Consider the following 25,895-nt stretch of genomic DNA (forward strand, 5'->3'; position numbering starts at 1 on the left):
CCCGAACTGGTTATAGACAGATTAGTGGGGGGCAGTGAGTTCTTTGGGTCTTCGTTAGTGCCTGGAGTTTCTGGGCACGGAAGTCAAGATATGCATGCAGGGGAGTGTCAGGAAGCATATTAGAACACTGGAGAGTCCCACAGTTCAGCCCCCTGGTGGTGGACACGAGAACATAGGGAGCGAATCGTGACAATTTAAATCAGGGGTCTCCAAACCGGTCCTGGAGGGCCGGATCCATTCCAGATTTTTTGGATATCCCCATAGAGATACATGTAGTCATTTTAAAAATCTGGCATGGATCCGGCCCTCCAGGACCGGTTTAGAGACCCCTGATTTAAATGCAAAGTTCTCTAATGTGGCCTCCACAACTTTTGCTAATGTTGAAAAAGAAGAAGTCTGGTTCCTACCGTAGATCTTTTTATTAGAAAAATCACAACTGACAAGCATGTTTTTTAATTACTTGAAATTTGAAGGAAGTATGATCTGGTTATCTTAAATGGAAGAACACCAGCAGGTGTTCCTGCTGCTGTTACTTTCCGTTCTAACTCTTCACACAGTTTACTTGTAGCTTCTTTCAGATGTTTGGGGCCTTTGAGGATTTTACTGTGCATGCTACTGCTATGAGTGATCATTGCATAATAGGTAAAATTATAGCCTTTAACCTCTTGGAATTAGTTCCTGGGAATCTTTCTTTGGGTCGGATTTGCATTAACAAGTCGAAAGGTCGTATCTTTTGGACAGCCAAATACATTTTTATGTACATAAGCGTTAAGATCAAAAGTGAATGCACCATTTTAAATGAGTCTGAAGGGGATGACCTCATATCCATGTATGAATCCCATATGGAGGGGTTTTGTAAATTAGGTCCTCCTAATAATGGTCCCCGGCAGCTGAAAAAATTGAATCTTAGATTGAAGGTTTTAAATCAGGTATTAAATCTCCTGAGGGAACAGCAATTGGTGTTTTCCTTGACAAGAAAGCATGAAATTGATCACCTTAAATGTAGAGGCTGTAGGTTTAAAGCACAAGAGCGTAGGAGGGAATGGTACGCTAAGTGGATTGATCTAAGAGTGGCCGCAAACTCTAGGGATTCGCGGATATTCTGGTGCATGGTTGCTGAATACAGTGATGCGATGGTGACTGCACATGCTATTTCAATCTCCGAACACAATTGGGTGAGATACATCTCTAAATTGTATTTAGGGGAAGTTCATCCAGAGGTGCTCTGTCTGGATGATGAGATGACTGCGGCATATGGTGCTCTCTCTGTAGATGAGATCATTGATTTTATAAAGAATTATGGAACTTCTTGAGCAATGGGCCTGATGAGGTTCCTATTGGGGTTATCAAAAAGAAGACCGCAGATTGGGAATATTTCCTTTCTTCACTTTTTGGATTCTGTTACTCCTATGGAAAGGCATTGCTATTGTTCCGTTGTACAAATACGGACCTAAAGCTTGTCCTACAAGCAGATAGCACTGTTGGGTGCAACTGGAAAACTTTTTGTCAAGAGTGTGCTCTCTCATTTACAACAATGGGTGGAAGAAAATAACAGTATTCCCCGGGGACAAGCAAGCTTTAGGACAAATCATAATACCATTGATAATTATTAAGAAATATTCCCATCTTCGGGCATGCCTGTGTACATGGCTTCCATTTAATTCTCCACAGCGATTGATAAAGTTGATTGTCAAAGTCTGCGGAGAAAGCTTTTACATTTGGGTATCCCGCACTATCTTTTAAGGCTTATTATTGAACTCCACTCTGACACTTGGAGTCAAGTTCTTAAGGGAGGGAATCAGGGCTTATCTTGAAAGGTTAAAATCGTTTTAAGAAGGGCTTCTTGTTAGTCCCCTTGTTGTTTTCCCTCTATAGATACGGTCTTACTGATATCCTAAGTCATACCAAGGGGGATCATCCAAAGTTTGGAACAATGTTTATTAGTTGCCTACTGTATGCGGATGATATAGCAGTAATAGATTTAACCCCTATTGACTTGCAATGTCGCCTCTCAGCCTTGACGAAGAATGCAGCAGTCCACTTATTGAAAATAAGCATCTCCAAATGTAAAATCTTGATTTTTTTAAATAAGGGTGCAGGGACGAGGGAGAAGTTCAACTGGTTTTTCGGAGAAGATAAGCTAGAAAAGGTTAATTTTTGTATTTTATTTGGGCAAGATATTTCCAATTAGGTAATGGGATTATTACCATACAAATCTCTGTAGTTGAGTAGGGCCAGGCAAATGCCCTAAATCGATTCTATCAATTGTGCGGGAGAAGGCATTTTGGCCATATTATGGGGTTCACTCTGGTTAAAATTCCCCCCTCTTTATGTTATACGTGTGAGGTGTTGATAAGAGATGCTGTGGCTTTCTCGAGGGAATTGAAAGATGTATTTTCCATTGGATTTATAACTTGAATTCAGTGGCAGCTCGATGCCTTTTGCTTGGCATTTGGGTTATCCTCTTATCTTTTTGCTTCAGCAGCATTTCTAAGGTGGGGAAACTCACGCTTGGGTGAAGAGGTGGGAACCCTTCATGCAGCTTTGAGGTTTGAAATATTTTAGCTTCAGAAAGAAAAGAGTGCCTTTTTTAGGTCTTGCGAGGTGGCAAAGGAAACTTTGGGCTTGATCTGAATGTAGGCTCTTTAATGTCCAAGCCTCTTTTAAAGAGTTATATAGAAATTTCTCTCCATTAAAATAAGTTGGCCAGAGACACTGTTTTGTGCTAATCTAACATGCAAAGGACAGTACCCTGGGGAACCAACCTCAGCCTTATCTACCTTGGAACCTTCCTCATTGGGTCAGAAGACTGATATTTTTAATGTGAATGGGTTTGCTCCCCCTTCATTTGATTAGTGGCATTTGGGATAAAGTCCCAAAAAGGAGAGAATATATGAGTTTTGCCATCTTTACATTCAACATCTAAACCATGTGTTGATGTTTAATGTATGTTAATGAAACAGAGTGTTCCCTTGAACAAATTAAATGAAAAAGGCTAGAAGGTCAGGAAAGAAATATAACTAAAATCAGGTTTGTATAAAGAATTCTTACACTTTATTGAAAATACAAAATATTATTTAAAAGAAGAGTGGACCAGAGGGAACCACTCAGCACAAATAAAACAATAAAATGTTGTTCAAAAAACATTCAATATTGGCCAGCAATATTGAAACACAAAGACAGAAAAAACTGTAAGACAACAAATCTGTACAATACTGGTTGTATATTCGGACTCGGGTTGGAACACCTAAGCTCAGTACACCATAATTTTGTATATCAGCAATAGATGTCGAGATCATGAATTATACTGTGTGAAGCGTCGACGCGTTTCGGTGGTTTTCCAAAATTATGTCCACCTTTATCAAGACACCGTTTGGTTTCTGTCAGGGTATAGGGGTCAATAAAATTGCCCTTAGAATCCGAACTTGAAGGACCTTTTAGGTGTCTATCTTATTCCGTGTTTGTGTGTGAGTTCTTAAAATTGCGAATATTAGTCAGGCTACCAGTAAAGTACTCCTGGTAATAGAGATTCAAGGGCATGAAGTATAGATATTCCAGAAATCTTGTGCCCGATAATATGTTGCTCCTATTCTTTATAGTATTAAAACCCAGAGGCACCAAAGCATTGTCCTTGTAGAATGAGCTTTAATTATGCTAATTTTCCACAAAGGACTTCTCACTTCTCTGGTTAAATATAGTCTTTAGGTTGCAGAGCCAGAGGTACTTAAGTCATGTCCTCGTGTTTTATGTTCCTTTTCCTGGTTTGTCACGGAGGACTGCCTGCTTCTCTGGTTCCGCGGGAAAATGATTTTCCCGACTAATGGTAGCCTGACGAATATTCGCAATTTTAAGAACTCACACGCAAACACGGAATAAGATAGAAACCTAAAAGATCCTGACAGAAACCAAACGGTGTCTTGATAAAGGTGGACATAATTTTGGAAAACGACCGAAACGCGTTGACGCTTCACACAGTATAATTCATGATCTCGACATCTATTGCTGATATACAAAATTATGGTGTACTGAGCTTAGGTGTTCCAACCCGAGTCCGAATATACAACCAGTATTGTACAGATTTGTTGTCTTACAGTTTTTTCTGTCTTTGTGTTTCAATCTTGCTGGCCAATATTGAATGTTTTGTGAACAACATTTTATTGTTTTATTTGTGCTGAGTGGTTCCCTCTGGTCCACTCTTCTTTTAAATAATATTTTGTATTTTCAATAAAGTGTAAGAATTCTTTATGCAAACCTGATTTTAGTTATATTTCTTTCCTGACCTTCTGGCCTTTTTCATTTAATTTGTTAAAGGGAACACTCTGTTTCATTGGTTAGTTAACCCTAATTCCCTTGACTTCTGTTAAGGGGTACCTCTCACATTTACCCTCGTATAATGTGTGTTGTCATTAAGTTAGTGATCTATTTTGCATACTTTGTAAGTTTTTAAGTATGTAGTTCTTGTATATTCTACATTGCACAATGCACAACGTCACCTTCTATGTCTGCTCCCGCCTTTTAATCATAACATTTGAATCTCAGTGCAGGCCGAATTGTTGCAAGTATTGCATCTATCTCTGTTTTCAATAACTTTACCTTGTGTTTTAAAATGTGTTTTTGTATTATTGTGTTACGTGGACATCTGCTGGAGTTCCAAATCATAATAATAAATAAATTGACAAATTAAAATGAACAAATTGAGTTTATCTTGCAATTGCATCATTTTAACTAATAGATTGTGTTGCACGGCACATAATTTATGGAACATACACATTTTTTGAGCTTTCTTAAACATGTTTGCTGTTCATTGAATGCAAAATCAATATCCCATCTACCTTTAGAAAACTGCTGTAAAATTTGTGGATGAGTGGTCCGCAAGGAGAAATCAGATCGATTTTTAAAAGAGAAAGCTATCCAATAAATAGGGATGTCCCAGAGAAAGTGAGGGCCCAAGTTTAAAGTGAAAAGGCACTGACCAATGTTCTACAATGATGACTAAACTAATGAGAATCTGAATTATGGGGAACTACGAATTCAGGTTTCTTAACAAATCACCAACCTCTAGAATGATTGTCTCAATGTCTGTGATTCCACTGTCTTTGGAATGTTGCTAATAGTATACTAACATCTGATGTAAAGCACAGAGGTTCTACACCATAGCTTTAATAGTCAGGTTTCTTAAGAAATTGAAGATATTTTTTAAAACATTGGTAAAAAAAAATGATAAATGTAGAGAAAGGAAAAGACAGTCAAAACTGTTCATAGGCGAGCAAATGTTTTCAAGACTTATTCATTCATCAAACACATCTGATTTTGTATAAACAAAACAACAAATATGGAAATAAGTATGAATGATTTAGAAACATTTGAGATGATCTACCTGAAGATTTCCATGGAAATAAGTTCACCCATTTGATGTAGTACATTCTGAATTGGCTGGGATATTCCTAAAGAGGTATTCAACCTTTGTCTGGAGAATTCTTCTCTAATGATTATACATAAGCTTGCATTGAAGCTGGTATGGTGGCCAGTGTATTTAGTTTGCACCACGAATGGTAATGAATACTTTTATTTTAATTAAGGATAAATTAATTACTGTCCATAGATGAGTTAAAAAAAAACTAGATATCAAGTAGAATTTTAGATTCGAAAAATTAATGCTTAGCTTAACAGAATTTTATGTGCCATCTTGCACTTGTATTCATCTTGTAGCAAACTACTCTGGTGATAAAATTGAATTTTCAATGAGGAAGGATGCTCTGGGGTTATTTTTTTGAGATGTACTTTTTTTCCAACAAATTTCTAGGAAAATATTTTCAAAATAATACTCATGTGACAATATTTGCACCTGCGTAAGTGCAGATGATTTATATTTACACATAAGTAAATGCTTAGAAAACGTACATTTGTGCATTTTTTTCAGTTCTGGGATTTCTCATTGGAAAAGCCCCTTTCCATCCCCATTCTAACCTTGGATACAGATTTACTCCCGTCCATGACACATAGGCATCAATTAGGGATATCCAGTAGTAGCAATTGCTGTACATATATTGCTCTCTGATGCTCCCCACCCTGACCTGGCTTCACTCCTGGCAAAGGCCTGGCTGGCAATATTTAAAAAAAAAACTAAAAAACAGTGCTCTAATTGCAGGCTTACTTTCTGTAATTTCTACACTTCTCCTTTCTAATAGCCACTCAGCTCTACTAGGAGGCTATTGAGAAGAAATGAAAGGCACAAGTCATTGGCATCTTCAATCAGTGTCCATTCAGTGACAGGAGTAGTTTATGATTGTATTCAACATGGGACTGTGGCTTATAAAAAGTTATAGCACCCCACAAACCCAAAGCTTGATTGATGTTCCTGCATTTTACAAGGTATCCTGGGACACATACTACTTGCCCCAGGAAGAAGATCTACTCCCACGCAAAATTACACTGCACTGATGTAAGACCACAAAGGGTAGGTATGGATTTATAAATTTTAATTCAAGTATCATAGATTTCAAAATTATGTTTTCACACATGAATCATGCCATTTGCACACGTAGGGGCTGATTATGAGTTTGGCGGTCTGAGGGTCACCAAACTCATGGTGGATGTGGTCCAGCCACTGCCACTCCGGCGGTCCGAACGCCCTCTGGCAAATTGGGCAGTAGGAACTCCATTGCACCGCCACAATCAGGGATCAGAGATCATGGCGGTGCCGCAGAAGTCTGAGATCTGAAATATGCTTGGTGGTGCCCTGAGGCACCACCAAGCATATTACAACTTTCATCACCACCAGTGGTCTTATGGAGGTTCTTCCTTCATGAAACTGCTGGCGGTGAGGAAAGAAAGGGGACCCTATGGGCCTCCCTCCTGCCCCTGTGCACAGGGTGCATGCAGGAGGCACATATGGTGCCCCACTGTAGTTTTTCACCCCAATTACTTGCCCGGGAAGGAATGCACGACATGGTGCATTCCTTCCTGTGCAGGAAGGTGCACTGGCGATCCTGCAGTGGTAGAGTTAAGGCTCACATGAGCCTTTAAACTGCACCGCCGCGGGACCACCAAGCTGCCCACCTGCCAGACCACATTAATATCTGGTGTGGCAGTGGTGTGCCACCTCCTCCCGCCCCACCAAAATTTGGAACAGGGGCGGCTCTAGGTTCATGGTGGCCCTGGGCAGGGAGCGTAGGTAGGGGGCCCCGGAAGAGGGGGTCCGGGCGGGGTGGAGCGCGGAGGCCAGTGAAGAGGGGGGGGGGTCATGGTGTTTGGAAGTTGTATAGAGCCAGAGGTCGCCAAAACCCTGCCAGGGGCCCCCACACAAATATGTATCCATCCTCAGAGGATTATTATATTAAGGATATATATTGGTGTGGCGGCCCCTGCGGTTTGGCGGTCCTGTGCAGGTGCACAGCTTGCACATGCCTAAGGCCGGCCCTGTTTGGAATCAGCCCCTGATATGATCTTGGGTGAAAAAATGCCATATTGATTTGGAGCCTAGGAATATTCATCATAACTTCAATAAAGTGACCACTGTACATGAAGGCAACCAGTAAATGTTGTCAGTAACAGACCTCAAAATCCAACATGCCTCATCAAGCAAACAAGAATGCGCGAAGTCTTGTTGGTGATCGAGGTATAAGTAAATCAATGTTAGTTGTTTTCTTTTTTTTTTGCATTTGATTCGATGGCTCCTTTAAGAGGGACATCTAGTGATTAGTGTCACAGTAGATCCAAAACTGCAACACCACTCCGTCAAACACAGGGGCATTCTGATCTCTTTATTGCTGAAGGCTGTTGGTTATGCAAGAGTGGGCAAAGGGAACTCTTTTACACATTGAACTAGATAGGCCCTTTAATTGGTTGGTTTTAGTACACAGCAACCGCAGATGAAAGCATTACCAATTCTTGTAGTACACGTTTATCCAGTAAGATTGTCATGCAGAAATAAAACAATGTTCTCTTCTACTCGGCGGCACATTCTGCAGAGGGAAGATAAAAGCGCCAATATCTTGCTGTGAGACCTGCACGCGCTGTCTCTGGGATGCAATAAAAGCGGGTTGCTTTCGGCAGGTGCTGCGATTTCCCGGGCAATGCGCAGAGAAATGCGACTTACCTCGGCTGCTCGTGTACAAGATCACCAAGGCCACCACTGCGCAGGTCATGAGGAGAAGCAGCACCGAGAGTCCGATCTCGGCCAAACTCCAGGACTTCCTGCCAGCTTTTGTCGATTTCTCCACAATGTCCATCTGGCTTTCCGATTTCCCCATTATTGTAACTCTAGGAGGAATTAAAAATATGACTCAATTGGAGCAGAAAGGGTTAAAAGAGAATGAGTGAAGCAGCGAAAGGGCAAATAAGGTGGAGAAGGAACGCAGAGAAATGGAGAATGGGAACGACCGATGGGGGTAGGTTAGAGAAGGAGGAAAGGAATGGAGGGAAGGAACCGCCAGAGAAGAGAGGATTATGATAGAGATAAAGGAAGTGATGGAAACAAGCAAAGAAGGAGAAAGGGGAAGCTGAGAAGCAATGGAGAGAGGGATATCGATGAAGGAAGGTTAACAAGGAGGGAAAAGAGAACAAACGTATGGGAGGAATGGAATGAAAGTGAGTAATAAAGAAACTTGCTACAAGAAGAAGAAGGCGGGTGAAGAAGAACACGGGAGTTAAGTTAAGAAAGATAGGAAAATGGAATAGGAGCAATGAGAAAAGTGAAGGAAGTACATGAAGGAATGTTGCAGAAATTATTGAAAGGGAGGAATGAAAAGGGGAGAATCAAAAGCAGGAGCTAAGGGAAGAGAAAATGTAACAAATTAATGAAAGGAAGGTGAAGGAAACAGATGAAGAAGAGAACAGAAGACAAAAACTTGTGAACAAGACAAACAGAGGAAATGAGGAAAAGGGGAGACGAGAAGGAAGGAGAAAGGGATGGAAGAAGGGAAAGGAAAGATGAAAGGAAAAAACAAAACGTCATAAAAATGAAAAGGGAAGGAAAAGAAAGGTATAGGAGAATAGGGTTACCATTCAAGGAAGGAGAGGAAATAAGAAGTGAGAGAAAGACAGCTAGGCAAAATGGAAGGAGGTTGAGAAAGAGATGAATTGGGTAAAGAATGGAAGAGAAGAAAGAGTAGTAAGAGTAAGAGAAAGGAATTAAAGGATTGGGTGCCGGTGTAGAAGGAGCAATAAAGAAATGAAAGAGAGGCAGAGTTCCAAAGTGCAAAGGGAAAGGAGAGAAAGAAGAGAAGGAAGGCAAAGGAAAGATTGAAGGAATCCGGGAAAGGTGTGAAGAAGTAGGGGAGAAGAAAATCAATACAGAGAGAAAAGGAAGGAAGGAGAAATAGCTGAGAGGAGAACACTCATAAAATTAACAAGATGAGGAGACATCAACATGATTTGTGTTACTGATGAAATATTAAGAAACAAGACGAAATATAACAAATTAGAAAAAAGATGGGTGCTGTTAAATAGTGCTGGTAACTAGATTAAAGAAAACTGTTGAAAACTGCCTTTAATAAAAAGAAAGGGGGGAAGATCTACATAGAAAAAAACGTCTTAAAAACAATTTAGTTAACCATATTTACATATATTTTTCCATTTGGTTGTCAACAGACTTGCCAATGTCATTTTCCATTTCCAGTGATTAAGGCGCGCGCCAGTTCGCAGGGGGCTTTCCTCTGATCTTCAGACGCACGAGCCCCAGGTGCAAAATGCCCCCAAGCAAAGCGAGACCCTTATCTTGGCGCTTCTTCGCGGGTATCGTCAACAGGTTGTAGGTTGATAACTCCCCCACCCTTAAAGCAGCTGAACGCAGTGGGAGGTGTTCAGGGAAACCCCCCGCCACGCTGCCTCCTGGCTGCAGGACCCGTCGCTGCAAGGAAACTCCCCTTCATCCAGATGCGCGGAACCCCCTCCCCAGTTAGTAGACTCCGGGTGCTGAAGGGAGCCGGTACCAATAGCGGCATGGGCGAGGGGGGTTCTAGAGGGGTCTGGTCCGGCAGACTGTGCTCCCTGTGGATTCAGACGTGCGTCCGCTGTCAAGGCACCGGAGCAGCCCTCTTCAGCATCCTTGCCTCAGTCCCATCTCAGAAACTTCTCTGCTGGGGATGAGGCGCTCTGCCCCTCGCGCTGAGAAGTGGTGTCCGGAGGGAGGGGGCACTGACAGGGGAAGACGAGGCAGTGGACACATATATATAGAGAGAGAGGCAGGCAGTGGCAACATCGCAAGCCTCTGGCAGCCCCGCTAAAGTTTTGCCTGATCTGCCGGGGATGCGCTCATTCTGAACTGCGACTGCCTTTCTTCTGCGCGTGCAAGAGCTAAGAACGTTCAAGCAGCTCCCCGAGCAGCCTCTTGCGGCGTCCCCTGACCCGCCGCTCGCTTTCGAGAATTTTAGAGAGCGGCTCTGCGCTTGTGGTGAGAGAATAACAGCAGAGCACGCGACTTCAAACAGGAAAACGCCACAGTGCCTACACTGCGCTGCTACTCTGCATTGGCCATTCGGCGTTCCTTGGGAATGCTTCATGTTGTGCTTATTTCTGCTTTTTATTTGACTTACCTTCCCCTTTACTGTAGCTAATAATTTGACATGGAATGTACACTATTTAGCGTTCTGTTTTATCGCTGGTCAATTTATACTAGATTGCTTTACAGAGTATTAGTGTTTAGTCACTCTGCTATTCGTTCTTGATGCAGAACGTAATCACCATGATGCTTATAAAATAGTTCGTGTTGGTTGCATCCTTTTGCTATTCTTGTGGGCCCTGATGCACCACCTTCCTTAAACAGCACAGTATTGCCAGTGGCATAGCTTCAGGGGTGGGGGAGGGGGTGTTTGGGGTCTTACCCCCTTCCCCCAAAAATGGAATAATAGAAGTGCAGGTACCCTGTACCTGTTTGTTACACAGAAGTGCCGGTACTCTCCAATTAAAGCTATTATGTCACTCTTGAGAATTGCAAGAACACTCTGTCACAAAATAAAAAAGTGCTGGTACTCAGTACTGGACATTACCGGCTCATTTAAAGCATTGCACCCCCCTAATAAATGTATTTTCAGAGGAATATTTGGGTACAGGTGCTTTCAGTCATGTATAGTGAGGTGTCTGTCAGTTTTCACCTGGGATTTTTGCAAGTACACACTCACAAAAACATACACTCTCTCTCATCTCTGTTTCGAAATTCCTAAAAAATATAGATTATTTTACAAAATAATCTGTTTTCTCTCACTTATTACTCATACCAATCTGCATTCCTCTCCCTTTCTACTGCCCCTTAAGCCCCTTTCATGTGCTCTGCGTGTCGTATTATGCATTGTAACATCATACACCAGCATAATTGTCTGGAAATCTGAAGTTCACTCCCCCAATCTTACTGACCAAGCTACGCCCCTTAGTATTTTCAGATGGATTTGAATATATATATATATATATATATTTCATGTTTTGTTTCATGTGTACAAGTAAGAAACAAAGGTGTTTAACCAGAAACAGACCACAAGGGGTTAAATCCACAAGGTAATAACTGATAACCTGCCTTCCGGACACGGGTAAAAAAAAAATCACGAATTACTAAGAATGTGCGTAATTCACATAATAAGCTTTTTTGTAGTCTTGAAATCTTGAAATTTCCTGAAAGGATGACAAATGCAAAATTTCAATTTTTTCTCTAGATTTGAATCCAAAATGCTTAATCTTGCCCATTATGGAAGCGAGGGTGCATTTTTTGCAGTGCTTTGAATGGGTCGGTACTGTCCAGTACTGAGTACCTGCACTTTATTATTTTGAGAAGGAGAGTACCTGCACTTCTCAAGAGTGACGTAATCCTTTTCATTGGAGAGTACCGGCACTTCTCAGAAACAAGCAGTTACTCTGGTAAAGGGTAGCGGCACTTCTATTTTTCTATTTCAAGCACTGATTTTGTGCTAAAATATAATGCAAAGGACACAAATGAAAATAAATCTTTACTTAGAAAGTGTGCTTTTGTTGGTTTGGTGAAAATTCTTGTAGCAGTTTTTGAGATAATAGAGTTTAAAAAAGGTAATGGAGGAGCTTGAAAGCGGCAAAGTTTATTTTGTCAGTTGAAAATGATTTGTTGATTTGCTAATAACTTTTACACTGTTTGAGCAACATGCACGAACATTGTTAGATACTAAGGGCCTTGTTAGGAGTGCAGAGATCCATAGGACCTCGGTACTCATGATGGCAGTCTGACCACCTCCACGGTATGCAACGTTTACAACAAAGTTTTTACAACGCACTACCATTACAACGCAGGCATTACCACGCATACCATTACAACGCATTGCGCTGGGGGGACGCTCTAGGATAGGGAATACATTTAATTTTCTATCCAACACCTTCCCTAGTGTCCACGGGGACTGGAGTTGGAATAGAAAATTATACTTACCACTATCCAGCACCTCTAAGCGCTATGCGTTGTAACGGTATTCATTGTAAATACCGCGTTGTAAAGGTATGCGTGGTAAAAGTATGCGTGGTAACGTCATACATCCCACCTCCACACTGCGGGGCCGCCTGCAGTATTACGAGTTGAGCGGTTGGACCGCCACAGGACCGCTTCATCCACTGGGAATACAGGATCTTGCAGCGGTCGTGCAGCAGTCAGGGAGCTGCAATATACTGCTGGTGCTGTTGCGGCACCACAGACCATATTATGAGTTACCAGTCCGCTGTCCCTTTTATGGCGGTGAGTCCACCATGAAAAGGGTGTCAGAGAGGCAACAAAGGGGGCCCTAACTGGGCCTGAGGGTGCATGTAGAGGGGCACAGGTTGTGCTCCCCTGGAATTTCAGCCCTGTTTCCGCATGGTGTGCCATACATGTGACACCATGCAAGAACGTGCTGCAGGTGCTGTCACAGCTGCAGGGTGCACGCTAAGCTCTCCTATGAGCCTAACAGTCCACTGTCATGAGACCACCACAGCACTGCCCCCCGGCCAGGATTGAACTCCTAATCCTGCAGGCGGGCGCACCATGGCTTTGGTGGTCCTCCAGCATACAGCACGTGGCGGTGCCACTGGAGGACCGCCAAAGTTGTAATAAGGCCCTTAGTAGTTTGAGATTACTCTTGGTATTTTCTAATTCGTGCAAGTCCATCAAGGGGGAGCCCTTCTAAAAGGGGGATGGGAAGTAAAATGTGCCAATCCCTGCATATCGAATAAGGGGGTCACAAAAAAGTGTAAATTTGCTAATTAGTTTTGCACTCTGTGATGAATCTGCATCAAATTTTGCAGAAAATTGGAAGGGTAATTTTTTGTTTTTAATGCGAAGTTTAGTGCCAATCAATCAAGTGGGGACAAAGTTACGGGTGGCAATGCAAATTACAGGAAGTTAGTCACCGAGTGCAGGTATTTCAGGTTTCATGCAGATCCCATATGCGGGCATAGTTAAAGAGGGTGGTCAGAATCTTCTTAATTTACTAATACATTTGCCACTGTTTGATGAATTGGCATAACATTTAGGGCACACTTAGCATGATCAGCCTTCTCTTGGTCTTCTCAATTTTGTGCTGATCAATCAAGGGGCAGGGACAGATATAAAGCTGGATTCAAAGAAGTGTTGACCTGCTAAATTATTGGACATGGTTTGCTGAATCCCCATGCCACGTAGCAGGTTTAGCTTTCTGTTGCGAATGTCAAGTTTTGAGCAGATCCATCTGGAGAAGAAAGGATAAATGGGGACAATAAAAGTTTCATTAACAAATACATTTTGTGTATTTTAATCAATCTGCATGAAATCTGTTAGCCAGTTAGCAAATGTAGCTCAGTGCAAGGCCATGCAGGCAAATTCCCACTGGGAATGGTCTCATGTAGTTTGCAGCTGGCCTGGCCGAAACCTGTGTGCAGTGCTGGCAGTTGAATACAATGTATCTTAAGAAACCCAAGAGATCCAATAATAAAAAAAAGTAAAATTTAGTTATGATTCAGTAACCATAAAAATGAAAAAGCCCTGAAGATTGCTGGCTGTGCATGCAAATCACAATGCACGCCATAACTCAGCAGCAGGCAAAAAGAGGAAAAGATACTCCAAATCTGTTTGCATAGACACTTTTTCACTGATAAGACCAGCAGCCTCTGCAAAGTTCTGGTGCTATCTGGACTGAGGCACTACATGTCAAGCCTGAACAATGAACTACCTTTCCAAGCAGATCGTGAACTCCCACGAAGTCCAAAGACGAGGCAGCCATCTTGGGTATCTGGGCATAACTTCCCTCATGGTGTCTTGGCAATCATGATCTATTTTGCTGAATCCTGGATCTTGCTATGCAGAGATGGGACTAATTTTACTAACAACCAAGTGCTTCTTTTGGATCAAATGCATCCACAAGTTCTGATATAGGGGTGGGGCCAAAGATAAATGGATAGGCAGAGTAGAATCTGTTTGCAGTGACGTTTGGCCAGGCTTCTGGCATGCTTATTGGACCAAAGGCAGTACACAGCGGGTGCTGGCCAGACTCTGTGGGATGCCTGTCGGGCTTAAGGACAAAGTCAGCTGAATTTGTCAAACCAAGCCTTGCAACAAACATTACCGTAGGCTGCCATCCTCTACCATGCACAGTCTTAAGCTTTGCATTGCAAGTGTTTTCCAAATGACCTGGCATCTGCTAATAACTCAATAAATCAGCTTGACATTTGACAGGTGGTTAGCAAGTTAAGCCCAACGCAGGAATCTCAGGTTTCAGGTGGATCAAGCAATTGTTTATTTCTGTAGCAGGAAGCAAGGATTCCTATGGGGGTTAAAATGGCAAATGCTGACGTCTTTTTGATTACCCAATTAAGTGTTCCCCTCTTGACAGATTTTTATAAAACTCAAAATGAAAGGAGTAAGCTAACCATGGTAAGTGTATGATTAGTGTTGTGGAGACTAGTAAAACTGTGACAAAGTTATGAGAAATTAAATAATACTATGGCTACTATTTAACTTCCTGTCCCCTTGCAAGATATGCATGAAACCTGAGATTCCTGCACTGAGGTGTTGGGGGATTTCGATGGATGATGACGAGGGAAAATTAAATAAATAATTAATTTTTCCTCGTCTGTCGAAATCCCCCTGCACCCGACCCCACCACCCCACTGCTCTTACTTGCACGGGCCACGGCTGCACCAAACCAAGCAAAGGCGCTTCCTTGAGTAAAGTTCTACGGACATGCCGAGTTTGCTGTGATTTTGTTAATCTATTTTTTGTGTACTAAGGATTAAAGAAACCTATGGGAGTTTAAATGTGAATTGTCACTTCTGAGATTGTAAAAAATATGTATAATAATGCATGGGGTATTCGTCAACAGTGAGGAGGTATTTTGCACCTGTTACAGACAAAAAGATTGTGGTGCAGTGGAGAGGTAGTTGTTTGGAACACTCGAAATACAGAACTGGAATTTGAGCCATCAACAACTTGGATTTTGCGTAAAACCCCTGGGGTAACTAACTGGTAAAATATAAAGGAATAAAGGATCACACTTGGTGATTGGTATTGAATAAGTGGTTGTTGGGACTACATACATCATGTTTGGAAGTGCAAACCTGGCAATCAGGGTGTGCAAGATATTGGGTTATTAGTTGTGCTGGATGTGAGTCATAAACAAGTAATATGTCGACAATGGACTTCTTACTGAGACCCAAGTACTCCATTGTGGCATTTGACTCCCTTAAGGCATTTGACTCCCTTAAGGCAGTGAAGCTTGGTAGTTCAAGACCTACTCAGGAGAGGTGGTGTGGGGGCTAGTAATATAAATTAATTGGGACACAACAAAACTCAATAAAAGAATGTCCAGTCAGTGCTATTTCTTTAAAGTAGGAAAAGTACATTTATTACATACATTACAAAATACTATGCAGTACATTACAAATATATACATCAGGTAGACAAGAGTACCTTTAATGTCTCCCCTAAATTATATTTCACCCTTGTGGGTCATGAACCCTATGTTCACAATGTCCTTATCTATACTAGATGCATAATCACAACATAAGGGTTTGTCATAATTTAAAAATCAGGCCTGTTGGGTTTGTCATGAGATCACCACATCAATATTTAAAGCCAGCCTATTAGATTGTCAAGGGATCACCCCATTGAAATATAAGGCAGTCCTGTTGACTAGTCGAGTCATTACCTCAATATCGAAAACAATGATATTGCCTTTGTCAAAGAGTCGCACCTCATTAATTAAAACAATATTCCCATGTTAAGATAAATCATTAAAATCAATAAAGGTCAGACCCATAGTCAAATGCAATCACCATAAATAAAAGAATTGTACTGTTTGAAAATAAGGTAACAACGTTCAATATAAGCACAACAAGTGTATCAGAGTATTTCTGTAACTTTTACAGGCTACACAATGCATCTCTAAAACCCACCATAAGGAGTACCAGCACTCCCAAGCTGAAAAGCAAAGGCTTTAACTCTAAGAGTACTTGGGGAAGTCCCTATTTCCTTGAGCCTAGAAAAGTAGGGCAAGTTCCCTCAAATTATTTTAGGTCCTGCTGTGCTCCATGCAGACCCTACCCCCACAACACTTAATTTACTCATTGGTGGACCCCTGCCCCTTCTTAGGTTTAAATCTTTTTATTTATTTAGAGGACAAAACAAATTACAATAGGCAGCACATACCTTAATTGTGGGCTAAAGTCATTTGCAGCGCTATATAACGCATCATAAAAGAAAACAGGGAACAACAACCCAGCCTCCCCTCCCCCTCCCCCATCTTGGGTTCCCCCTTCCCCTCCCATTACGTCGGTCTCACAAGATAAAGAGCTCATATGGCTTGGGATTTATCAGTGTATAGTATGTTGGGCCTGGGCCTACAGCAGCGCGGGAAGTCGGAGTAACCGGATCCATTTGGGGCAGGTTAACCCGCGGAATTCAGAGCATAACAGGGCTATAAAAGGGTGCCACAGATCAGCAAAGGGGGCCCCACCCCCTGGTCTGAGAAAGAGATGCGTTCCATACCAAGAACTTACCACAGCCTGTGCATCCACCCTTGTAGCGTGGGAGTTCTGTTCGTAACCCAGTAGGACAGTATATTCTGTAATGCCGTTTCCAGAACTATTCCCATCTGCCTACCCTTACGAGACTTGAGGGGGAATGTAAGCCTGTCAGAAGCGCCCAGGTTGACGTACACGGGGAGCGCAATATTGTAGTATCAAAATGTTTATCCATCTCATCTAGAATCTGTTCCCAGTCCTGTGTAAAAGTGGGGCATTCCCAGAACAGGTGAAGCAATGTGGCCTCTGCGCCGCATCCCCAACAACATCGGGGGGGGGGGGGGGGGGGGGGGGGTTTGGGGGGGGTTGAGGGGGGGGCGTCTGGGGTCACTCCTATGAAGTCTGGGAGGTGAGATACCAGTACGTCGTTATCTTAGTAGCAAACTCTATACCAGAAAGACTGCACAGCAAATGTCTGGCCCTGTAAAAAATATCCCACCATTCCATTGGGGATAGTGTCCACTCCAGTTCCGTCTCCCATCTCTTCTGACCTGCAGATTTAGTCAGCTGTTCCGGGGGTGTAGCATGTGATATAGCTCTGTAATAAGCCATTTGTTCGACTGTTTGGAGAGTAGCACCTCTCATAAGGGGTGAGACTTCTCTCTGCTCCCTGGCGTGTCTGGGGATGCATTATCCAGTGGCGTATCTGCTGGTAATGGTATCATTCAGTTTTGGGCATTGCAAAATCAGATCGGAAATCTTCGAAAGAGAGGGGGCCCTCGACATCGAAGAAATGACCTATTGATCTGTGTCCCTTTCTATCCCACTGTCTGAAAGCCACCAAGTCGAGGCCAAGGGTAAAATCAGGGTTATTAGTGATGGGGATGAGGGGCGATGGGAAAGTAGTGAGGTCGCTGCATGTAGCAGTTGCGTCCCAAGCCCTTAGGGTAGCCCGTGTGATTGGCAATAGAGCCCATGATGTCGGGAGGGTCTGCGAAGAAAATGAATCTTCCACAAGGACTGACCAGCCAGCGCCCGCTCCATGAATAACAAATGTTTCTGGGATTCCCGCTGAGACCACTCATACAACTGGGTCGCAGCTGGGTAGCCCTATAGTAGTAAATTAGGTTAGGGATCCCCAGGACCACCTCCCCAGGGGGTCTGAAGCTCAAATCCTTACTCATCCTTGGTTTCTTGTCCAACCAGACAGGAGAAAAGGAACTAATTTAGGAGCTGCTTCAGCATGCCTGGGGGTGGTTCATTGGGCAAAGACTGAAATAAGTATAAGATTTTCGGAAGTACGCTCATCTTAAGGGCTGCTACCCGACCAAGCCAAGAGAGGTTAAATGGCCGCCAGCGGTGTAAGTCATGTTGAACTTGAGCTAGCAGGTGGGTGTAATTCAAATAATTCGTTTCTGAAGTGGATACAGTCAATTTGATGACTAGGTAAGGTAGGACTCTCTGATCCCACTAAATAGGGCAAGCCTGGTTGAGGATGGCAACAGTATGTGATTTGGACACATTGACTCGGAAGCCCAATGTGGCTGTAAACAACTCCAGTTCAGCAAGAAAGGCCGGTATGGACATCCCAGGAGCTTCCAGCATGGCGATTACATTGTCCGCATACAAACTGATGGTGTGGCCCTCTCCCCCAAAGTGAACCCCTATAAACTGTTGGTTCTCCCACACCCTCTGCGCTATTGGCTCCATGTACAGGGTGAACAAAAGTGGAGAAAGCAGACAACCCTGCCTCAAGCCCCTTGTTATTGGGAAGGGATCTTACGTGAAACCATTTTCCCGGACAGTGGCTGAGGGATGGCTACAGCTGCTGAGTACCCACTTAGGGAATCGGCTCCCTACCCCAAACCGCTCCAGGGTGGCCTCCAGGAAGGGCCAGTGGACACTGTTGAATGCCTTTTCGGCATCAACAGAAAGCACTGCTCGCTCCACTGACTGGTGATGTGCCTTGGCCAGGAGGTGGAGTAGCCTCCTAGTGTTGTTACTACATTGCCTAGACACCACGAAACCAGCCTTGTCCATGTCTATCAATCCCAGCATTAACGGCCATAGTCTGGCAGCTAGGATCCCAGTAAATATCTTGAGATCGATGTTCAGCAGGGATATAAGCCTGTAAGAGGCACAATATTGGCTGTCCTTACCGGGTTTAGGGATGATGACGACTACTGATGCCAGGATTATCGTGGGCCGTCGCTGAGTCGAGTCAGTATGAGAGCTAGGATGGAGCAGAATGTTTTATAAAAAATAGCGGTGAACCCGGCCGGGCCTGGGGATTTAAGAAACTTGAGCCGAGCTATGCCTGAGATAACCTCTTCAACCCTGATAGGGCTGTCGAGAGAGGAGTCCAGGTCCGTCGTCAAGCGGGAGTGTTTTATACCCTGAAGATACGCAGGAGAATTATGTTCTCGTATTTGCTGCACAGAATATAGGTCTGCATAGAAGTCTCTAAATGCATGGGATATGTCAGCTTCTTGCGTGCATTCGACGCCCTGAGTGTCGCAGATCATTTGAACCGTCGCTGCCTGATGCTGAGCGCATAGCTTGTGAGTCAGCAGGCGGCCACATATGTCCCCTCCCGTATAGGACAGGTGTTTCAAGCGTAGGACTGTGTACTCCGCCCTATCCAGGTCTAGGCTAGCTAGCTGGGTTTGCGCTGCGTCTAACAGTCTCCATACCCGAGGAGCCCCAGTCCGTTTATGTATCTCTTCTAGTTCCAGGACCTGGTTGGAGAGTTCCTCCCTCTTCTCCCTGTGCATCTTGTTGTCTGCTGAGGACGTAGCGATGAAGTCGCTTCTTGCCATTAATTTAAGTGTTTCCCGTAAGGACACTATAGAGGTGTCCTGGGTGTTGTTAACAGATAAAAAGTCCTTGAGCGTCTTAGTTAAACGTGCGATTACTTCAGGGCGGTGGAGGAGAGGGTCCGTTAGCCTCCACGAATATGATAGCTGAGGTGCAGGTGGGAATGACAATGATATAGTTAAGGCTGCATGATCAGACAACGCTCTTGGTTCTATGGATGGATCTTGCTTCAAGGCGAGAAGGGACTGGGACCCAAGAAAGTAATCCAACCTGGCATATGTCTTGTGGGCGTGGGAGTAGAAGGTGTAATTGGTTGTGCAATGGTGGAAGTGGCGCCAAATATCAACTAACCCCAGGTCGTGTAGCCACTGTTGTCCATCAGCAGATAAGGCCCTACACTGTCCCTGTCTCTGAGCTGAACAGTTCATGTGACTGTCAAACACTATGTTCAGGTCCCCTTCCATAAGTATTTGTCGGTCCGGGGAGGACATTAGATCTGCTGCTGCCCTGCGAAGAAATACTTCCTGACCCTCATTGATAGCATAGATAGTAGACAGCATTAACTTGTGTGGTCCAATGGCTATGGAGAAAGCCAGAAGTCTCCCCTTGATCTTGGAAAACCTTTGCCCGACCACCCCTGTAAAGTTGCGATATACGAATGTCTACTCCAGCTCTCTTGGTGGGAAGGGAAGAGAAATATTGCTGAGGGAAGACCTTGGAACGTAATCTGTGGGTATAGCTGTGCAGGAGATGAGTCTCCTGCAGTACACATATATGCACATTCAAATTCTCTAAACAAGACAGGATGGCCCTTCGCTTAGTAGGGTTGTTAAGCCCGTTGACATTCAGAGCTAAAATTTTAACACCCATCTGTGTGCAGGCTGGGATATGGATGCGCTATGGAAGGGGGGCGTGTATATGTAACTATAATGCCTAGGGGTGAGTGGTGCCCCATGTCTAGGGTTCAGGTCTAGTAGGGTATGTCTATGCGTGTGTGAAATGAAGGGGGCACAGAGAGGGGGGAGGAAGCCCATAAAAAAGAGTAACAAAACCCCAATATAACAACTACAGGAATATAATGAAGGATCATCGAACAGTCCATGTCCGGCTCCATGGAGAGAGAGTATAGGGTATCAGTCGCCATTGCCTCCCTAATCCCCCCGGCACAGCCCACACATATGTTTGAAGCAGTTCCAACGACGGGCAAGGGAGCTAGTAACTGACCATTAGTTCTCTTCTTTGAATCCTCAGTTTTTATTCCGAGGGTGCTCTGGTCAGGGATGCCAGAATCGCCTGCCGTTCCTTGGCCATAGTGTCTGAATCAGGGCACGACGAGGGGCTGGGTGGCTTGATGGTGGTCCATCCATGACCACTACAGCATCTGAGGCTTTGGTTGTACCGCTTAGGCCTGTCCTCTATGGGTTCCTCACTGTTCAAAATCTTGTAAGCCATTGAGAGAGAGCCGATTTGCCTGAGCTCCTCCTTAAAGTTGAAGATTAGTCGAAATGGGTGCCCCCAAGAGTATTTGATGCCGGATTCTCTTAGATGAGTCATGATCGGGTGGAATGACTTGAGCTTAGTTAAAGTGGAGGCTGCCAAGTCCTGATGTAGTGTAGGTTTTTGCCCCTTATAGAGGAAATCTGTGTTATTTCTAGCTTCAGGAAGAATTAGCTCTTTTAGCTGGTAGTCGTGCACACAGGTCAAAATGTCGACTGAAGGGGCTGGACCTGCTCTTATGGGGCCCACTATATGGTTTTGGTCAAATTTTATTGAGAATTCTGGGGGCTCCCCTAGGATTGAGCGGAAACGCTCCACCACCAGAGCTTCAATGTCGCTATCCCCAACCCCTGTGCCATGCCACGGATGCAGATGTTGTTTCCGCCGGAACCTATTCTCTAGATCCTCAGTGTGAGCTTGGAGGTCGAGGTTCTGTTCCCGTACCTTGAGGACTTCTTGCTGAAGGCTCTCGAGTTCATCTTTGCGCCCTGTTTCGTGCTCTTCTAGAGTATTGACCTGCTTGCCCAGGTAGTCTACATCTCGGCGTACCACCCACATTGTTGCCGAGAGATCGCGCATCATGGCAAACATGTCTTCCCTTAAGGAGGAGAAAAGTGATTCTAGGAAAGATCGGCTTACTGGGGCCTCCAGTAACCCCATGCCTTCGCTCTCCTCCACGCCCTTCGCTATAGGTTGGCCCTGCGACGTTGCTGATTTAATCAGCATATCCTTCACCGTCTGTCCTGTCTGCCTTTGGGGGCTGCCATAACTCCGTGATGCTACTATCCTCTGGGGTAGGTGCAGGCCTGGGATACGTATCCTGTGAGCGAGGAGGCACCACACATGGGGCCCGTAGATCATTCCTTTCACCTTCTCCAGCGGGGTCACCACTTCCCACTTGCGTGTCGCCTTGCTCCGTGGGGCTTTCCTACTCGGTCAAGGCAGATCTCAAGCCGCTATTGTGCAACACATAGGCGACTCTGGTGTCGTGGGGTCGACCGGGGCGTAGGCCACCCAACTAGCTAGGGCCTCATTGGACTATGTCCGTTACTGCGCCTTAATGTGGGGGGGGGGGCGGCTAGCGATTAATCCTGACCTCAGAGCCCACGCTTGACCCCATCTCCAGGCTGCGCTCAATGCTTGAAAAGGAGTGACAGAGAGGTGGGGGTGGTGTCTTCGTGTCCACTGCTACTCCTTAGTGACTTGCCTGGGTGGATTGCCAGGGGGTGATTCGCACTCACCAGGGTAACAGCCGGCAGGACACTACTGCTGCAATCTTTACCTGCCCCTGTGGTCAGGCCACTTTACTCCACTCCCAGTCCCTGACCCAGGCCCGAACTCCTTAGGGCCTGCTTCCTTAGGGCATTGTCCTGCAGTGGGGTCACAGGCGAATCAGGCCCAGCTAGACCTCTGTGGCCAAGGGCTCAGGACTTGGGTCTCCCCTCTGCAGAGCCCTCCCCATCGCCAAATCGACGGGGCTATACTGGTCTACCTACCAAGTCGCCATCTTGGCCACGCCCCCCTGCCCCTTCTTGGGGAACCACAAAGAATATGTAAATATGTCCTTGTGAAGCCTATTGATGCCCTCCAGGACCAAATTGGTGAATTTACAATCAGCAGTTTTGCCTACTTTGCTCTGTTTAATGCAGCTACACCGAGAAGCCTTTTGTTTTTCTTTCATGTCCTGAATTCCCGAGCGTAACCCACATAATTTCCTCTAGAGTAATTGTGTGAAATTACACCAAAAAGTTTGTGCGATGATGCAGAATAATGCAATGAGTGTAACTCTGCATTTAGCACCACTTTCTCAGGGCAAAATGAACCAGAGGACGCATTTGCGCTAGAAAATAGTACTAAATGCAGCAGAACAGGAACTGCAGCAACCAGCAGATACTTGCATTCTGTGTCTGGGATTTTGGGTAGGCATTTTTGCCCCACATTACTCAAAATTATGCAAACGGATGTAATCGCGTAATTTTTGGTAATTTCATATCACAAGAGTAACACAAAATTACTGAAATTACTCAGATTACACCAGCTTAATAAAAATTTTACCCGAGGAACTGCAGGTATGTTTAGATGGAGCAGTGTGGGGAACCCAGTCCTGGCTGCTCTTGCCAGCACCCCACCTGGGCAACATTGTCCAATGCCGGTGCGGGAGTCGCCAGCCTGGGGGATACAGCACTTGGGTCTTAAAGCGATGCCAAGCAAACTGCTGTATCTACGTCCCGAGGGTTGAGATCCCTAGCACATCATTGTGCCAGGCCCCAGGGGATGGGGCCTCTGGGGCCAAAGGAACCTCAGAGGATCCCCATTTAAACATCAATGAGTAGGTTTGCATTTACTCCTAGGGGCTTGGATCTCCCTGGGGGAATTCTTGAAAATAATGGCAGAGACCTCGTGCTCCATTTTGTGTGCCTTTTAACGTGTCAAACGGAAAATCTTTCCATTTGCATGTGCACCACTGGCCCCTCAGTGACCCATTTAGTCCTGGGGTCAGCTGCAGGCAGAGTCCTTAGCAGGTCATCAGGTGGCTTCTCCTTCCAGTTGTCCATTACTCCACAGTTTTCAGGTTCTTGTTCACTGTCTCTCTTTTGTTCAGGGGTTTGTAAGAGGGGATGGAAAGTTCTAGGTGCTAGGTGCCCCTCATCAATCTTTTGTGTTTCTATCTAGGACCATAATTCGATTTTCCAACTCATGCCCTTATGTGGTTATAATAAATAGTATCCTTATAAAGGCAAACAAATCATATCCATATTTAGTAATAGCCCATGCAGTCCAAAGCACGGCAAGGCTACTCCCATAGACTCCTAGAAAGTACAACGCGTTCTTTAAACAAACCAAGCCTCCAGCAGCCCGGAAATCCCCCCTGCTCTTGTTTTGATTTGCACAAGAACTCCTGGAGTCCAGAAAGAACTGTTCTTAGTGACGTCTTATGTCAAACCCGGAACCTTTCAGGTACAAATATACCAACATTGCCTTAAGCAAACACACGGTGGTGTGGAGCAGAACGGCTATCTACTTATCCGGAGCCCAGCTGATGCGAGAGGCAGAGGAAGAAGCCCCTCCCCTTTGACGCGCTGGAGAAGCTGCCTTTTCTCACGCCGAGAAAATCCAGCTCCGGTGTTCTCAAGTCACCCTCGCGGGTTGCTGGGAGATCGAGTCCTGAGAAGCGAGATACAAGACCTCCTTCATTCTAGAACCAAGGTACGGAGCTGATTAAAACCTTAGAGAGAATTCTTGATTCCGATACTTGGCAAAACTTAACTTAACTTAAAAACTGCAAACTCACTTACTCCTTCCCACGTATTTGGCTTAGGTCAGGTACACTGGGGTAGGCGTATCTAGAAAACAACAGTTGAGTTCGTTAGTCAATGTTTTTATGTATGTATATATTTTATCCATTTTAAAGTATCATGTGGCTAAGAAACCATATCAATGCTTTTACAGTATTATTTCATAATACTACTTTTACTGTACGCACTTTACTTTATGATAAGTATTGCAATTGTGGCAATTCATTTCTCTAGCATGAGAAAGAAGACTGCTCAATAAAATAACACCTTTTATTGAAAACGCGCGTCTCTCTATTTCTCTGCACTCTGGTGAAATTAAGCATGCACTATTGACTGAGTGAAATAGCCGTCTATTGTTTTCACACGACTCTAGAGATACACTCTTTTATCTGAGGGAGCAAAGTTGTCATGTTTATGCGGTTGTCAGAAGCTGAGTCCCTTCTTGTATAAATCAGGGAAGTTAACCCCTCCCTATTCATTCGAGAAAGTTTCTAGTGACCTCTGAGCTAGCTGGCAAACCTAAATTAAGTCTAACATAGTCAGTAGAGACCTAGATGACCTCAGTCCTACATCTACACTGCTGTTTATGTTATTCCAATGCGCAGAGCCTATTGGGAAAATAGGAACTACACTACGAATCCTAGGATGTCACATCATACCTGCCCTCCAGTCTCAACCTTCTACATTGCATTTTGTGACAACCCAAAACGAAGCTGTCAAGTTTTTTCAGTGAAGAGCTCCTTTGAGGGCCCCAAAAATTTAAAGGGGCGCCCTTCCTGTGTTGGTTCCCTTTGTTCAGTGGGCCTGGATTGACCGGCCCAGTTACAATGTGGCAAGCTTTTGTTCTGATGGAGATTTTCCCACATCCTTTCCTCTCCAAGGAACTGAGTGTAATGGCAGAGTTTTTGGCTTTATTTAGCAGTGATATAGATCATTAATCTTGCTTGCATCTAGTATAGGTATTCTTAGCCTGTGTTGGCCCTTTTAAGCCCTTTTTCCAGACCTAGAAGAGGATAGCTGCTTAATATGCCTTTATTCTTGACTTTAACCTGTCTATTGCCTATTGGCTTTGACATATTAGACATATTGGTATGGTTTATGTAGGTATTCTGACAGAGCTAAGGAGCATTTCACCCCTTTCAGGCCTACAGGCCTAGAGCTAGAGGGACTCCATCTTGATGAAGCTGAGAGGCTTTTTAGGGTAAAGGCAATGTTTATAGTTAAGGCTGTTGTGTGCTAGAGGGAAATCCAGTTAGGACTGCTTCTTATCCGAGAAATGTGTTTGTCTCTTGGGCCCAGACGTAACAAGCAGATGGCCACTGCGGTTGCGTGGAAGCCTGGGAGCTGGCACAGGAATTCGGTAGGAGA

The 25,895-nt window shown here is 44.3% G+C and overlaps 1 protein-coding gene across 2 annotated transcripts in view; it reads right to left on the minus strand.

Annotated features, from left to right (window-relative positions):
- The window catches only part of MMEL1 (membrane metalloendopeptidase like 1), a 1,016,153-nt gene that overhangs the window by 791,366 nt on the left and 198,892 nt on the right, over positions 1 to 25,895 (minus strand). Inside the window, exons 1-2 of one of the 2 annotated variants that reach the window (XM_086921553.1) lie at positions 9,564 to 10,077; positions 8,099 to 8,262 (exon numbers count right to left, since the gene is read on the minus strand). In XM_086921553.1, coding sequence (XP_086777679.1) covers positions 8,099 to 8,262; positions 9,564 to 9,613 — 214 coding nt within the window. In that variant the 5' untranslated portion in view covers positions 9,614 to 10,077. Of the gene's footprint in view, positions 1 to 8,098; positions 8,263 to 9,563; positions 10,078 to 25,895 lie in introns of those variants that run through there. The other variant, XM_086921554.1, reaches the window with a different exon arrangement.

This window comes from Lissotriton vulgaris, chromosome 5 (assembly GCF_964263255.1).
Source record: "Lissotriton vulgaris chromosome 5, aLisVul1.2, whole genome shotgun sequence".
NCBI lineage: Eukaryota > Metazoa > Chordata > Amphibia > Caudata > Salamandridae > Lissotriton > Lissotriton vulgaris.